The sequence below is a fragment of the Panthera pardus genome, unplaced genomic scaffold (assembly GCF_024362965.1).
Source record: "Panthera pardus isolate Hobbes unplaced genomic scaffold, ASM2436296v1 HiC_scaffold_24, whole genome shotgun sequence".
Taxonomy (NCBI): Eukaryota; Metazoa; Chordata; class Mammalia; order Carnivora; family Felidae; genus Panthera; species Panthera pardus.
In genome coordinates this window covers 126,696,118-126,714,013 of record NW_026526810.1, presented here as the reverse complement: position 1 = coordinate 126,714,013, position 17,896 = coordinate 126,696,118, and the positions used below count along the sequence as shown (strand labels likewise).

Here is a 17,896-nt window from a genome sequence, read left to right as displayed (position 1 = left end):
CTCAGGTCATGACCTTTTGGTTCGTGAGTTCAAGCCCCACGTCGGGCTCTGTGCTGACAGCTCAGAGCCTGGAGCCTCCTTCAGATTCTCTCTCTCTCTCTCTCTCTCTCTCTCTCTCTCTCTCTCTCTCCCTGCCTCTCTCTCACTAGAACTCTCTCTCTCTCTCAAAAATAAATAAAAACATCTTAAAAAATGTTAAAATGAAAATGAAAACAAAACACACCAAATTTATGGGACGCTCAATAGCAATACTAATAGGAAAGATTATAGCTACAAACACACACATTAATAAGGAAGAAAAATCTCAAATCAACAACCTGACTTTACACCTTAGGGAACTATAAAAAAGAACAAATCAAACCCAAAGTCAATAGATGGAAGGAAATAATAAAAATTAGAACAGAGATAAAGGCAATAGAGAATACAAAAATAATAGGAAAAATCAACAAAACTAAGAGTTGGTTCTTTGAAAGTTGAAAGGCCAACAAAATTGATCAACCCTTAGCTATATTAACTAAGAAAAAAAGGGAGGAGTCTGGGAAGGGATAGAGGAGACCATAGAGGTATAAAAGGAAAATTATTTGGACGGTGGTCAAAGAGACTTCAGCTGCATTTATAACGTGTTAAATTTAAGAAAAGCCCATTTGCAGGTATAACTTGTCGTTAAAATTCATTTTTAAAAAGAACTTTAAAAACCTGAAATCTTCATGTGAATAAGACTTAGGCTATTAAAAAAGGTAGCAGGCAGGATTCATCCAATACAGGATCTGATTTATCTTCAAGCAACCCGTAACTGAAAGATGAGGGGATAGAGACACTCACGTGCTATGGTGGAGTATACGTGAGGATTTACCAAGGTCCCAGGACACACTCTTGCAAGTGTCCGGGGCCTCTTCCACACAAAACACGTTCACATCCAGATCGGCTGGATGCCTGGAACGTGAAAGTCTCATGTCAGTATGAGGTGAGCTCGCTCCTTCCTGTCCAAGTACACCCAACATTTCATCCTTTTAGAATCAAAGGGACCCCACTTGGGAGATGACGGGATACCTTCATTTTCTTACGCATTCACCACGCACACTGTGTAGACCTGTGACTCGGCCACGTACACTGTCATCCAGGCCCTAGGAAAGAACCAGAGCGTTGATGAAGTGGGGAAGGAGTCTGTACGGGCGTGCGTGCACGCGTGCGTGCGATGGATGCGTGGGGACATGGGGAAGGCCATGCTGTAGGACTCTGCTTACCTAGGAAGATAAGGCTGATAGGCGAATGCTGACGGTCAGATGGCAGCCTCTCCAGTGAGCTCTTATCTTTTTATTTCCTCAGGTATGGTTTTCGGTCGACGGCGGCAACACTTTCGAATTTTTAGCGGACTTTCACGATGATATCATAGAGAACACTTACCATAGTTTTTATACTTCAGATATTACTTTCGTCTCCCAAAGTGGAAATGTTTACTTGACGAAAGCAGGTGAGGAATTCACTTTTATTGGCGTAAGCACTACATGTGAGTCAGGGATTAGAAGATACGTGAAAAAATTCTGCCATTTTAATCAACTAATCTTAAGGTCTTAAACCTGTTAGGGGTGACGGATTTTTAAAAAATATTTTTATTGTGGCAAAATACACATAGCATGAAGTTGACCATGTTGCTCACTTTTAAAGTGTACAGTTTGACGGTATTAAGTACATTCAAAACGATCTGCCATCAGCATCGTCCATCTCCAGGACTCTTTCCATTTTATAAAACTAACACTCTGTATCCCTTAAAAAATAAATCCTAATTTCCCCCTGCCCCCAGCCCAGCAACTCCCATTCTGCTTTCTGTGTCTATGATTTTGACTACTCTAGGCCCCTCATAGAAGTGGAATCTTCCAGTGTTTGCCCTTTTGTGTTTCACTTAGTATAATGTCTTCAAGATTCATCCGTGTTGTAGCAGGTGTCAGAATTTTCTTCATTTGTCAGACTAAATAACATTCCACTGTATGTATATACCACATTTTGCCTATCTATTCATCCCATCAAGGGACCTTTGTGTTGCTTCCATGTTTTAGCTATTTTGAATAGCACTGCTATGAGCATAGGTATACAAATATCTCTTTGAAACCCTGCTTTCAATTCTTTTGGGTGTCCGCCCAGAAGTGGACTTGCTGAATCATATGGTAATTCTATTTTTAAGTTTTTGAGAAATTGCAATTCTCTTTTCCATAGTAGCTATGCCATTTTACGTTCCCACCGCCAGCATAAAAGAGTTCTAATTCCTCTGCATCCTTGTCAACACTTGTTATCTTCTGTTGTTGTTGTTGTTGTTGTTGTTGTTGTTGTTGATAGTGGTCATTCTAATGGGTATAAGGTAGTATCTCATAGTTTTGATTTGCATTTTCCTAATGATTGATCATCTTTTCTTGTTCTTATTGGCCATTTACGTATCTTCTTGGGAGAAATTTCTATTAAAGTCCTTTGCCAATTTATTAATCAGATTACTTGTTTTTTATTGCTGAGTTGTAGAAGTTCTCCATATATTCTGGATATTAATCCCTTGTGAAACATTTGCAAACATTTTTTCCCATTCTGTGGGTTGCCCTTAGTCTCCTTGGTTATGTTAATTCCTAAGGATTTTATTCTTTTTTTTTATGATATCATAAATGGAATTGTTTTCCTAATTCCCTTTTCTGATTATTCATTGTTAGTATATTGAAATACAACTGATTTTTATGTATTGATTTTATGTTGCGCTACTTTGCTGAATTTGTTTATTATAACTTTTTTTGGTAGAATTGTTGGGGGTTCAACATATAGGATCATATCACTGTGAACAGAGATCATTTTACTTCTTCCTTTGTGATTTAGATGCTTTGTATTTTTTTTTTTTTCTGGCCTAATTGTTCTGGCTAGAACTTCTAGTACTGTATTGAATAGAAGTGGTGAAAGCAGACATTCTTGTCTCATTCCTGATCTTAGAAGAAGAGCTTTCAGTCTTTCACTATTGAGTATAATGCTCACTGTGGATTTCTCATAAATGGCTTTTATTATATTGAGATAATCTTTTATTCCTAGTCTAAGTGTTTTTATCATGAAAAGATTGGAACACAGATCCCAATATTTGGAGGACAGGGATCTTTTTACCCACCCTGGCTCCTATAAACTTCCCCAGGAATATGTGCACAGCTGCCTGCCAGGTGGCTTGAGTAGAGGATGGGTAAATACTGCCAAAGGCTGACATTAACCATAATTTACCATCCAAGCCTTACTCCGGAAGTTGCAAGCCTTCAATAGACTCCAGAATTCCAAAGTAATTACATCAGATATACTCTGCCAGTGCAATTGTCGGCAGACAGATTCCTGGGACTTCCTACTCTACAGTCTTCCCAGAATCCTCCAGGGGGTGATAGAGTTTTAGGATCTACTAAAGTAGGACCCTATGAACAGCCCTAAAGAGGGGGACCTTGGAACATCATGCTAAGCTCTCATTTACAATTTCTGTGATGTTTTACTTTCTCAATAGACAATAATATACTCCCACTTACTGAACTACATTTGTGCTTAGCACAAATGCTTAGCGTTTAACATTCACAGCGTCCCAGCTGACGTAGGTAATGTTAGCCTACTTTTTCAAATTGATGCAACTAAAATCACATGATTTGTAAGAGGTGGCATTGTATAAATGGTATATGACTCTCGATCTACTTTAATTTTGTGATTTTGTTGACCAAGCTCACATAGCTCCTCTCAGTTTATTGTGCAGCAAAAGAAACAGTTATGGACAGATGCCCAATCTTTTCCAAATCAGTTGAATTTTGTTAACCAGTCTTGGAGCCTAGAATGATAAAGGAACATGGTTCTCTGTTCAGGTCTACATCTCTATGATCTGCATTCTCATTTTATTTTGTTATTCAATTACTAGGTCTTTGAGATCTTGTTTTGTTGAATCTATTAACTTATTAAGGTCTTTTGATGCAAAATATGGGGGATATTTTACCTTATCTTGAGACAGGCTTCGTCTCCACTGGATTCTTTATATCTTTTAAATGCTAAGTACCTTCCTTCTCTGCGTTTTCATTCCTCTTCCCCTCTGCTCTTCCCCACCTCCCTCTTTTCCCCTTTTCCCTCACTATGTCTTCTCCTCCTTCTATCTCTGATCCTCCTTTCTTTCTCTCTAATTCATCACAAAAGTGTGTAGCACCGGTCAGATCTTCTGTTTGCTCTAATATAATGTAGGTGAGTTATTCTTGAAAACTGTTTGCTTCACCTCATCAAGGTAGCACTTGAACTTGTTCTGCTAGGACAGTGCCTTGGAAGGTGGTAAACCTGGCTACACTCAAGAGGGTTTGATTTTTTCCTTTGAGAACCATCTCATCCATTGTCAACTTCTCTCTTGTTAGGAGAATATTCCTGAGAGTCCTCAGGATTTTGTTGATTTATCTTCCTTCTCTCAAGATTACCTAAAAGGGCTGGGTGTAGAGTGGTGTGACCTGTTACATCAGAATTTTCTTTCTTCCCTTAGCACTTTCTTTTGTATGTTTTGACATATCGTTCTTTTCCCTATTTTGATTGTTGCTGGTGGTTTTGTTTTTGTCTGTTACTTATTTTTGTGGCAAAATATACCTAGCACAAAATTTAGCATTTTAACCGTGTTAAATGAGCCATGTTCATCAATGAACTGACATCAAGTACATTCACGTTGTTGGGCACCATCAACACCGTCCATCTCCCGCCAGATCTTTTCCATCTTCCCGAACTAAAATCCTGTACCCACTAAACAATAACTCCCCATTTTTCCTTCCCTCGAGCCTCAGGCCACTACCTTTGTCCCTGTGAATTTGACTACTCTAGGGACCTCAGATAAGTGGAATCATACACTTTTTGTCCTTTTGTGACTGGCTTATTTCTCTTGTCTTCAGGTCTTTTTTTTTTTTTAATATTTGTTTATTTTTGAATGAGAGAGAGAGCGCGTGCACAAGCGAGGGAGGGGCAGAGAGAGGGAAGACAGAGGATCCAGAGCAGGCTCTGCGCTGACAGAAGCAAGACTGATATGGGGCTCGAACTTAACAAACCCAGAGATCCTGACCTGAGCCGGAGCTGGGCAGTCAACCAACTGAGCCACGCAGGCACCCCCATGTCTTGAGGTTTTTACTCATGTTCTAGCAGGTTATTAGTACTTTATTCCTCTTTATGATCGAATAATATTCCATTTTATGGATATGGCACATTTTGTTTATTAGGACATTTGAGTTGATGGACATTTGATGTTTAAACACTTTTTAGCTCTTATGAATCATGCTTTTATGAACATTTATGTTCAAATTTTTGTGTAGAAACATGCTTTCAGTTCCCTTGGGTACGTGTGTAGGAGTCTAATAGCTGGGTCATACGGTAACTCTGTGTTTACAGTTTGAGGAGATGCCAAACTCTGTACTGTTTCACATTCCCACCAGCAATGCGTGAGATTTATTTTTCCACACCCACACCCACACTTATTATTTATTGTCTGTCTTCTTTATTTTAATTACTTGAGTGAGAAAATGTATCTCATTGTGGTTTTGATTTGCGTTTCACTAGTGACTAATGATGTTAAGCAGCTTTCCATGTTTTTGGCGGCCATTTGTACGTCTTTGGAGAAATGTCTGATCAAATCCTTTACCCATCTTAAAGTTGGGTTAATTGTCTTTTTATTGTTGAGTTGTAAGAGAACTTTATATATTTTGGATACTTGTCCCTTAACAGATACATGATTTGGATGCGTTTTCTCTCATTCTGAGTTATCTTTTTGACTTGTTGATGGTGCCTTTGGTTCACAAACATTTTTAATTTTGATGAAGTTCAATTTGTCTATTTTTCCTTTTGTTGTTTGCACTTTAGGTGTCATCTCTAAGGAAACAACCACTGCCTAATCCGAGGTCATAAAGATTTACTCCCATGTTTTCTTTAAAGGGGATTATAGTTTTCATACATACGTTTTGGTCCATTTTGTTAGGTGTTCATAAGACGATGAAGCTATCCATTGAATAAAAAATAAAACTGAAATTCAATCAATAACTTCATAGGCAAGGAGATTTGCCTTCAGAAATACAGTCTTCCCAAACAGTGCTCCAGTGGCACTTTTGTAGATTATTGGGTAAATTTGGAATTGGGGCTAAACTTAGAGATAACTGATCAGGTCTAACCACAGTGAGAAAAACATTGATTATTCCCAAGATAAGAGTGAGGCTGGATTCACTGTTGTTGTTTGTTTTTAACAAGTCAGCATTCTTTACTGTTTAGTTTCACACCAGTTTCTTCTGGTCTCTGATATGATGTTAAGCAATAAGCCTTCTGAAGCTTTCTGCTATAACTTCAAAAAGCAAGGTTTCTTCGACCTCAGTATTGTGTCCTCAATGAACACCACCAGAATTCAGTGCCACCATCATAGAATCTCCGTATTGGTTCTTCCTTACTCAACGATGAGGAGAGACCACAGAATTCTGATTCTGTTTCTCCAGGACTGCACCACTGCATTTATGTATTATATATCCAATTTTTTTCAGCTCATTTTTAAACTTTTATTCAATTTCTGTTGGTATCAGGTTCATCTTCTTGGTGTATTTGCTGCTATATTCGTTGAGACAGCAGTTGTGACATAGCATTTCAGAATCTAATGATCAGCCATCACAGGATTATGAAATAAATGAAAATGGCTATGAGTAGTATTAGGAGGGGTTGGAAAGTAGAGTGGGATGTGGAATACTTCCAGTATTCCAGAAAGCTCCCTCACGCTACTTTCCCATCAGTATACCTTTAAGGGTTGCCCTTATTCTGACTTCTAATACTATAGATTAGTTTTATCTGATTTTGAACTTCACATAAATACAATTATGCATATATATTTTTTTCCTCAGTCAACATTATGACCGTGATATTCCTCCACACTGATGCAGCAATTTGTTCTTTTTCACCACTGTGTAGTCTTCCACTGTCTGAATACCATATCTCTTCCACTTCTAGTAGTTATCTGAATTGTTTCCATTGGGTGCTGATTATAAATAGAGAAGCCGTGAACATTTTCGTATTAGTCTTTTTCTGGACAGAGCTTTCGTTTCTGTTTGGCATATACCTAGGAATAGAATTGCTGCACCGTAAAGTGTATGTTTATTTGGCTTTTTGTGGAAAAAAACGTTAAGTACTATCAACGTTTCTCCAAAGTAATTGCATCAATCTATTGTCCCATGAGCAACATGGAGGAATTCTCGTTGCTCCTCCTCCTCCCCAGCACTCAGGTTGTTAGTCTTTTAAATAGGAAGCCATTGTGATCAGTATGTAACCATATCTGCTGAAGATTTGCTTTGCATGAGTAATAATGTTTAGCACATTTTCGTATGTTCACTGACCAATTTTTATATATTTTTGGTAAGTTATCTCAAGCCTCTTTGTAATCTAGTTTTATTGGAATGACCTTTTTGATTGATTGCTCTGAATTTTTAACGTATTATGGACATGAGTCCTCTTTCAGAAATATGACTTGCAAACATCTTTTTCCAACCAATGCCTTGTCTTTTCTCTTCTCTTTTTTATTTTATTTTGTATTTTTTTAATGTTTATTTATTTTTGAGACAGAGCATGAGTGGGGGAGACACAGAATCCAAAGCAGGCTCCAGGCTCTGAGCTGTCAGCACAGAGTCCGACACGGGGCTCAAACCCACGAACTGCGAGATCGTGACCTGAGCCGAAGTCGGACACTTAACCAACTGAGCCACCCAGGCACCCCTCTGTTCTCTTTATGGTGTTCTGTGAGGGGCAAAATTATTGGTTTTTAAAAGTTCGGCTTATCGGGGCACCTGGGTGGCTCAGTCAGTTAAGCATCCAACTGTGGCACAGGTCATGATCTCAGGGTTCATAAGTTCGAACCCCGTGTTAGGCTCTGTGCTGACAGCTTGGAGCCTGGAGCCTGCTTCGGATTCTGTGTCTCCCTCTCTCTCTGTCCTTCCCCCGCTCATGCTCTCTCTCAAAAATAAACATGAAAAAAAATTTTTTTAAGTTCAGCTTATCCATCTTTTCTTGTATGGCAAGTACTTGTTCTTATATCCTGTTTGAGAAATCTTTGCCTATCCCAAAGTTATGAAGATCCTTTCCTGTTTCCTTCTAGCAGATTGTCCTAGGTTGGTTGTATAGGTCTACGTGACCTTTCTCTTTTCGTGTGCGGTATGAAGTGAGGTTCTTTTCTCCCCATAAAGCTGTCAGGTTTTCTACTATGGCCTTCAGCTGAATACTCAAGGTCATGAGTTGTCGTTGTTGTTTGTAAGCTCTTTGGTATATCCATAAAGTCGTACCACCCTACCGTCTTCGTGAAAATCTTTGAAAAAATCTTTGTAGTTGTCATCGTTGTTAGGTACAGCAACCGCGTTTGATCATTTAAAGCGCAGCTGTCCACAGACACGCCATCCCCTGCCACTGCAGTAATACTTTGAGTGACTGTGATGTCCTTGCTTGCTGTGGATTGCCAGCGTCACGATAACTACCAGGCATAGAGGTTATCTGTGCATTCCTTGAATATGTGAGCGACTCCGTCCCAGAATCCAGCCTGGATATTCTATTTTCCATGGACATTTCTAGTAAAAATACTGTGCCACTTCTAGTCCTGGCAGCAAATATAATTCCACTCGAGTGTTTCACCTGAAGAGCCTTTATAAGGAGACGATTTTCAGAGCAGTGGACAGAGCTAAAGGAACCAACAATGACACTGAAGTACCCAGAGATTAGCAATGGGAGAAAACCATTACAGTCCTCGGATTTAAGAGGCAATGCAAATTGGGGCGCCTGTTAAGCATCCGACTCTTGATTTCAACTCAGGTCATAAGATTGAGCCCCACAATGGGCTCTGCACTGACACCGGGGAACCTGCTTGGGATTCTCTCTCTCCCTCTCTCTCTGCCCCTCCCCGACCTGCGTGTGTGTGTGCACACTCGCTCTCTCTCTCCCTCTCTCTCTCAAAATAAACAAACATTTTGGGGCGCCTGGATGGCTCAGTCAGTGAAGCATCTGACTTCAATTCAGGTCATGATCTCACAACTGGTGAGTTTGAGCCCCATGTCAGGCTACACGCTGACAGCTCAGAGCCTGGAGCCTGCTTCGGATTCTGTGTCTCCCACTCTCTCTGCCCCTCCCCCACTCACGCTATTTCTCTCTCTCTCAAAAATAAATAAACATTTAAATAAATAAACATTTTAAAACAGAGGTAATGCAAATAAATAGATTATAGATAGACAGATAGATAGTAGATAGGTAATAACATCACCCAAGCCCAGTCAAAGCTGGGATGGAAGAGGGGCTGTCCTATAAGAGGAATAGTGTTGGAGGCTCAAAGCTACTGCCAGAACTGTATCACTAAAGTAGGGAGAAAGGCAGGGAAAAACTACCTAGACTTTTCTCTCCTTCCCTTGTTCTTCTCTCCTGCTAGTGCCAAACCCAATCAGAAGCCTTCTGGAAACAGAGCACAAGTATTGCAGTTTGTAGAGGTCAGCCTTCCAGTGTAGCAAACAGGGAAGAGGAAGTCTAAGGATGGATCTGGAGGAAAAGGCAAACAGAGAATCAACAGCACATATTATGAAATAAAAATTGAAATAGGCTAAATAAGATTACTTTGCAAGCAGTAAAAATAACACCTAAGAAAATGGAACTAAATTGTCAATATAAATGATGAACTATGACAAAGTATAGATAGAAACTAAAGAAACATGTCTTGGGGATGCAAGCTGGTGCAGCCACTCTGGAAAACAGTATGGAGGTTCCTCAAAAAACTAAAAATAGAACTACCCTACGACCCAGCAATTGCACTACGAGGCATTTATCCATGGGATACAGGTGTGCTGTTTCGAAGGGACACACGCACCCCCATGTTTATAGCAGCACTATCGACAATAGCCAAAGTATGGAAAGAGCCCAAATGTCCATCGATGGATGAATGGATAAAAAAGATGTGGTATATATATACCGCAGAGTATTACTCGGCAATCAAAAAGAAGGAAGTCTTGCCATTTGCAACTACGTGGATGGAGCTGGTGGGTATTATGATAAATGAAATTAGTCAGAGAAAGACAAAAATCATATGACCTCACTCACAAGATGACTTTAAGAGACAAAACAGATGAACTTAAGGGAAAGGAAACAAAAATACTATAAAAACAGGGAGGGGAACAAAACAGAAAAGACTCAAAAATATGGAGAACAAACTGAGGGTTACTGGAGGGATTGTGGGAGGAGGGATGGGCTAAATGGGTAAGGGGCACTAAGGAATCTACTCCTGAAATCATTGTTGCACTAGATGCTAACTCATTTGGATGTAAATTTTTAAAAATAAAATAAATTAATTAATTAATTAAATAAATAAATAAAGAAACATGTCTACATGGAATAAAAAAAAATAAGTGGAAAGAATCTAAAATGATAAATACAAATGCTTGAGAAACAAAGTTGTAGGAATTTCCAGTGAAGAACGGAGGCGGGGTCTCTGTTTCTCTATTATCTACAGTTCCTGGCATGTCCCCTCCGATACGAGTGGACAGATGGGTGAATGAATAAATACTGAAAATAGAAAACAATACAGGAAACCAAAAGTGACAATAAGATTTTTTTAACTAAAAGCAAAACACTTCTGAATTATTTGAAATAGAAAACGTAAATCAACTTTAAAGGCACAGAAAAATCAAGTCAGCCTTGGATTTTTTTCTGCTGCCACGATGAAAGGCACATATTCTTCTACAGAACTTTCAGAGAAAAATAATATTACCTAAGAATTTGGAGCCAACTAACTTCACCAGTAATTCACGTGCAAAGCCAACAGAAGAATGTTGTAAAACCTATGTTGAGTCAAAGCTGGGGTTCATTGATTATAAGATGACTTTGTTCTGTTACCACAAAGAAAAACTTCCAATTAAACCTTAACACCCTGTTTTAACAGTGTTCCTGAGTGATGCTTGGATTACTGTGACATTATTGCCTTACTTGGTATGTGATAGGGTAATCGTTTTGAGGGGTATTTCACTAGCAAAAGATAATGTAATGTCATCTCCTGTGGGATTCTTCCTTCCTTTTTTTTTTTTTAAAGAATTTCTTTAATGTTTACTTATTTTTGAGAGAGACAGAGACAGAGTCCGAGTGGGGGAGGGGCAGAGAGGGAGACACAGAATCCGAAGCAGATTCCATGCTCCAGCACCGGATGCGGGGCTCAAACGCATGGCCCACAAGGTCATGACCTGAGCCAAAGTCGGAGGCTTAACCGACTGAGCCACCCAGGCGCCCCGGATTCTTTCTTTCTTAGGTTCTATAAAACACTTGGTGTCGTACAAGAAAATGTGACATTGTGGTGATTCTTCCAGTGTCGCTTACTGATAAATATATACCCTGCTTTGTTTTCTTCTCTTACTGCGCCCATAACAATTTTGTTTCAGTGCCAAATTATAATGTAATATTATTGAAGGCATCTTAAGCATCGGTAAAATTCAACAATATTATACCAGTGTTTCAGGAAACTTGAAGTGATGGGCAATATAAAAAGCTGGCACAAAGTACATGCCTGTGTGGCCAAATGACCACTGTACTTTGAGTGCCACCTGGTGGGAAATGATTGTAAGACACGGCAATTACGAAAGTGATCTCAATCAAAATGTTAAAATGTGAAGAAAGTGTATCTTATGTTTATAGATGAAATATGGCCTAGTGAACCCTAGCAACTGTAATATTTAATTTTGTGTCAACTTGACTGGGCTAAGGGGTGCCCATATTTTTTTAAATTATTTTTTAAATTCTTTATTTTTGAGAGAGAGAGACAGAGACAGAGACAGAGAGGAGACACAGCATCCAAAGCAGGCTCCAGGCTCTGAGCTGTCAGCACAGAGCCTGAAGCAGGACTTGAACTCCCCAACTGTGAGATCATGACCTGAGCTGAAGTCGGACACTTAACCAACTAAGCCACCCAGGCACCCCAAGGAGTGCCCAGATTAAACTATGTCTGAATGTGACTGTGAGGGTGTTTCTGGAGGAGATTAGCATTTGAACCAGCAGGCTCTATAAAGCAGACTGTCCTACCCAGTGTGGGTGGGTGGGCCTCATCCAATCCATTGGAGGCCTGAGTGGAACCAAAGGGTGAAGGAAAATGGAATCCCCTCCTTTGCTTCCTGCCTGCCTGTGAACTGGGACGTAAGCCTTCTCTCCTTGGCCTAGGACTTAAACTAGGGGCCTTTCTGGTTTTCAGTCCTCATGTCTTTGTCCTCTGACTGGGAGTTATGCCATCTGATCCCCTGGTTCTCAGGCCCTTGCTTCTGTAGCTTACAGCCGATCACAGCCGTTCTCAGCCTCCATAATTGCATGAGCTAATTCCTCACAGTAAACCTCTGCCCATATCCACTTGTGCGGGGCGACAGAGGTGGAATTGGCGAGTAAAGGTTGGCTTCTATATGCATCTTGAAGCTAGAGTCAGTAGGATTTGCTGATGGCCTCGATACGGGCTGTGAGAGGAAGAGGAGAATTAAGAATGACACCACGGGAGGTGCCTGGGTGGCTCAGTTGATTAAGCGTCCGACTTCGGCTCAGGTCTTGATCTTGCAGTTCGTGAGTTCAAGCCCCGCATCGGGCTCTGTGCTGACAGCCCAGAGCCTGGAGCCTGCTTCGGATTCTGTGTCTCCCTCTCTCTCTGCCCCTCCCCTGCTCACACTCTGTCTCTCTGTGTCTCTCAATAATAAATACACGTTAAAACAAAAAAAAGAAAGAAAGAATGACACCACGGTTTTGGATTGAGCAAAAGGAAAACTGCAGTTGGTGTTATGGAGAGGAGGAAGGCTGAGGGTGGAGGAGTTTGCCTGGGGGTTGGGAGTCCAGTCTGGGATGAGTTTGGTTTGAGATGCCTGACCGCCATGGATCTGGAACGGTCAGTAGGCAGCCAGATATACAAATCTGGAGTTCAGGGAAGAGAATGGGATGAGAGGTTTACATTTGGGAATCATCTGCATAAAGATGGATTTAGTGGCACCTGGGTGGCTTGGTCAATTAAGTGTCCCACTCTTGATCTCAGCTCAGGTCTTGATCTCAAGTTCTACGCCCCATGTTGGGCTACGTGCTGGGTGTGAAGCCTACTTAAAAAAAAAAAAAAAAAAAAGGATTTAAAATCCTAAAACTGGATGAGATCTCCAGAGATAGAGAAGAGATCTAAAAATTGAGCCCTGGGGCACTCCAACATTCAGGGATTGTGGGAGGCAGCTCTCTCTCTCTCTCTCTCTCTCTCTCTGGACCAGTGTCTGTTCGGTTAGGTGAATGCTTTGCTACTACCAGATTACTGCCAGGACTGCCCATCATGTTTCTCTAAAGGCACGAAACACAGGACACCAAATTTGGTTCAACCTATTCATCGTAGGATGGCTAATGACTCCACGGTCTCTGCAGATAATTCTCCTGGCATCAGGAAGAGGAACCACCACTAGGGGGAGCTCACTTCTCTTTCTCCAGATCTCTCCTGTGACCCTCACTCTGGCCTTCACCTACTTCAGGGAACAGGTTCCGTAATGAAATGGAGCCCCGAAAGGACTTTTGAGGGACTTAACCAAGACCAACATGTATTTTACTAATTGTGGAGTCTCAAAGCCTTACTTCCAGCCCTTAGTTTAAGTGAAGGGTTTTTTAGTTTTTTGGGGTTTTTTTGTTTTTTACAAGGTATGGTATTAAAACGTCTCTAGTTGTATTATATCAACATCAAGAGACTTCTGTTTCTTTCCTCGTAGGATTAAGAAGATATAGTAAAATCGGATCTATTAATGACAATATCTTCACATTATACTATGACCACATGGGTTTCATACATAAACTGACTCCAGACCATTTTGAAGCTGGTGGGTCATTTGCAGCCTTTGGAAATTCTAAAGGTATTTTTGGACAGGTTAGTGATATAATGCATTGAAACTGTTCACCTTGCTTTAAGAATACATATACCACATTCCACACACGGAATTGTGGGAAAACAGGAAGGTATTTTCCTTGGGACAAACTCGTATTAATGCACTTTGCTCTGTTTGACTATAGGAAAAGCCTCCAGATAGCAGAGAACATCTCCAAAACCTTCTTCCCAGTCCCTTTCAGGGTTCTATAGATTTAACTCCACCCAGACTATCTTCAGAGCAACATGACCAGATATTCTAAGCTTATTACTTAGACCTATTACTTCCAACCCAGGGTCACGATAGGTTTGGTTTTCTACCTCCCAAGAAATATGAGCAAGAAATATGAGTTCCATTTTTCCCAGTGGTTTACCTTTCCTCTTTCATATTAACCCTGCCCCTTCATTTTTTTTTCCTTTTCTGATACTAATATAGGACTTCCTCACAGGTGACAGTGCAAAGAGTTGTTCTAATAATTTTAATGTATAATGTGCCACTTGTGATGGTGCATGTGCCTAAGAACTCATCACTGGGCACACGGTCATGAAATGAACTTTCCTGAGTGTATCAGCAAAGAACAAGGTTTTTGTGTTCACTGGGGCTTAACAAAACCTTCCCTTCGGCCTAAAGGAAATGGAATAAAGGCCGACTCTGGTTTTAACAGATCACTGCAAACTACCAGGCCAAGACTGGGGCCGAAAGGTTGTTGTCTTTGCTTTCCCTGTCCGAGATATTCCTAGAGAGGGTGGCGGGAACTTCCCTGTGACTGTAAAATGCCGCCATATGACTTTCTGTACAGTTGCCAGTCTGCCGTGTGGGCTCTGCATAGACACAAATCAAATGACATGAGGGGAGGGTGGAACTTGCCAAAAAAGCAGATTCCACAGTTTTTCACTAACTTCACAATTTGTAGGAAATGTCTTAGTTCTCTTATGTGAAAGTTTACATTCTTAAAATCAAAAGCCAATAAATAGGGGTTTTTTTTTTTTTTTTTTTTAACTCACCTCTCTCCCCCAGACAAGCTGTGCGTGCATCCTCCCGGGGTTAAAATCACCACTGGCTTTTTCGTGGCTCTATGTCCCGAGCACTGCTCTGCTCTCTTAAATCTTTGTAACAGCTACTTATCCTCATTTTACTGATGAGCAAAATGAGGCAAAGCAAGGCTGAATAATCTACCCCAAATCACACACACCACTGACATTTACCCAGACAGCAGGTCCCAGGCCCAGCGTGTTGCCTTTCATTGAACTTGTACACACTTTTCATAAGGTGGTCTTGTCACTCCCAGGCTAGAATGGCATTAGGAATTCTAAAATTGTTTTTAATCTTTATTTGTTTTTTTGAGAGGGAGAGTTGGGGAGGGGAAGACAGAGAGAGAGGGAGACACAGAATGTGAAGCAGGCTCCAGGCTCCGAGCCATCAGGACAGAACCTGATGTAGGGCTTGAACTCACAAACTTCAAGATGACCTGAGCCACAGTCAGATGCTTAACTGACTGAGCCACCCAGGCACCCCGTGGTGTTTGGAACTCTAAAGCACTCTCAGCCTTTCGAGAGCCCTTAAGACACTGATTCTGTCTCATGTCTATTCTCCTGGCATCTGTTTCCCACTCTCTCCCCTCTTCAGTGGGTTCCCAAGTTTAAGACACTAGGGGGACAAGACATGACAGAAAATGGGTCTTGGAGGCACTGTTGAATGGCCACACCCCCAACCAGTCTGCACTACCTACCACCCCCACTCCCCATGTCATAACAACGAGGTCAAACCACAACACCCCCTTCGGGATGGTCCTCAAAGTTCCCCAAGCTGGACAGGATCAGGATCAGAGTAGAGTGTGTTGGAAAGACACTACGGGTCAGAAATTGGGGCAGTGGTGCTGGCGTGGACTATAGGGAAAGGCTTGTGAAACAGAAGAAATGAGAAAGGCTATAGCACAGGAGCAGGGGGGTTGTGGGGTCACTGGCAGCCGTGGGGTCACTGGCATGCAGCGGTGGGAGCAGCGGCTTTCAAGTGAGGAGCTGTATGCCACAGCCCCTTCCTGTAAAAAAACAAAAACAAAAAACAACTCCAGTAAGAACCGAGCTCCAAAATCTGCCCCTCCAGACCCCTCGCACACAATGGAAGACATGCCTCGGTGCATTCTTCCACTCCAGCTCCTGCCAAGGTCCCAAACTGAATCTTACTTCCCAGAATTTGCCTCCGCACCAGGAGAAGATATTATCCCTCACACACGTGTGGATATTCAAACAGAACATGTTGAAATATTACTCCTACTGATGAACAAAAACAGTCCTGTTTTGACCTGAACTGGAAACAAATCTCATATTTGCATTTTGCCCTAATTGAAGTATAAAGTAGTTTAGATGCACTGTTTTCTTTTTTTCCTACTCCAGCCTCCTGACATGGGCTTCGAAACTGCACTCGCGCCACAGTTTATCACTTTAAAAGAAGTGGTTTTTTTTGCGTACGTCCCCACAAACGAACCTCAGGAAAGTAGATACACCAAGAAATTCAGCAACATCCACTTGGGAAAAGTGATACACTCCAGGTAGGGACTGATTTGCCTCACATGTATTTAGATTTCACACTGGTTTCTAAACGCTAAATTCCGAGCCGACGTTTTTGAGTCGTGTTCTTAGCTGTACCAGATAGAGTATATCTTTTTCCGATACCTCAGAAGCCCACATACGTTGGTAGATTCCAAGGTGCCTTGACTGATGCCCCAAGTTCAGAAACACGATTGATCACGTCAGCACCTTCAGTATCAAAGATTTCGTCTTTGAGTAATCAAAGATGTCCTGGGCTACACTGGATACTGCTTGTCTATACTGCTCACTTACAGGGCATTTCTCACATGTACTAAGGACAGACACATCTAGCAAAGCGAAGGTCATCTTGCACAAAATACTGCACAGCAGGGTATGTGGTATTCTCAGCCACGCTTACTTCTAAGATAACAGCAAGAGCCCAGGACCTTTAAAACTACCTTTAGGGCTAAAAACCGTCTTTGAAGACCACTATGAATTTTACAACCCCGAAAATCTAACAACCAGAAAAGGAACAATTTCAGATGACCAGAAGAAACTCACCCTACTCCAAACAGGTGTCTCCACCAGATTGAAATCTGTTTACTATATTTGTATCGGGATATCGGTTTGCACCTTGTCGCGTAGCCAACAACTTCATGTGCCGTGGGGCAGCTCACGCAGAGATGGAGGTAAAGACTGAAATTGGATAGGATGGAACAAATGCTGGTAGCAGTCCCCCTATCCCACACAAGGATGGTAGAACTTTCTGTGTCTAAGAAAAGTACCTGGGATTTTGTGTGTGTGACATTTCCAAGCCACTTAGTCTTTTTTTTTTTTAATGTGTGTGTGTGTGTGTGTGTGTGTGTGTGCGCAGAGAGAGAGAGAGTGCAAGAGCATGAGCAGGGGAGGGGCAGAGAGGAGAGGGAGACACAGAACCCGAAGCAGGCTCCAGGCTCTGAGCTGTCAGCACAGAGCCAGACTCGGGGCTCAAACTCATGGACTGCGAGATCATGACCTGAGCCGAAGTCCGACGCTTAACCAGCTGAGCCACCCAGGTGCCCACCACTCAGTTTACATAGGCACGTCCTTGTAGAAAACATACAGAATCACTTTTTAAAAGACTAACATATGATTAATATAATCTCAATGTTAATATTAGTGTTTTATATCCTAATAATTTTAAAAAGCATATGATCCTCTTAAGGATCCAAATACAAGTTTCCCCTCACTATCCAAAAGTAGAGTGTTCCTGTGAAACTTTTTGGAAGCCAAACTGGCGTAAAGACGCAATTACTCTTAATTTTTATGGAAAAATTTCTGAGCATTCCCAGACCCCAAAAATAACCTCCATTAGGCTTTTTCTGATGCCTTACGACATATCTTGCTAACGGATGCACAAAATGAAGGGAGATAAACCACAGCTGCTCGCACAGGTCAACCCTCTGGCATCTTGGTGCAGAGAATGCTGCGTGC

At 41.4% G+C, this 17,896-nt stretch overlaps 1 protein-coding gene across 3 annotated transcripts in view; it reads left to right on the top strand.

Moving 5' to 3' along the window:
• CATSPERB (cation channel sperm associated auxiliary subunit beta) overlaps window positions 1-17,896 on the top strand; it is a 107,206-nt gene that overhangs the window by 49,841 nt on the left and 39,469 nt on the right. For all 3 annotated transcript variants that reach the window (XM_053889706.1, XM_019462055.2, XM_053889705.1), the window contains 3 exons: window positions 1,327-1,471; window positions 13,743-13,897; window positions 16,289-16,443. In XM_053889706.1, the coding sequence (XP_053745681.1) occupies window positions 1,327-1,471; window positions 13,743-13,897; window positions 16,289-16,443 (455 nt within the window). The remainder of the gene's footprint in view (window positions 1-1,326; window positions 1,472-13,742; window positions 13,898-16,288; window positions 16,444-17,896) is intronic.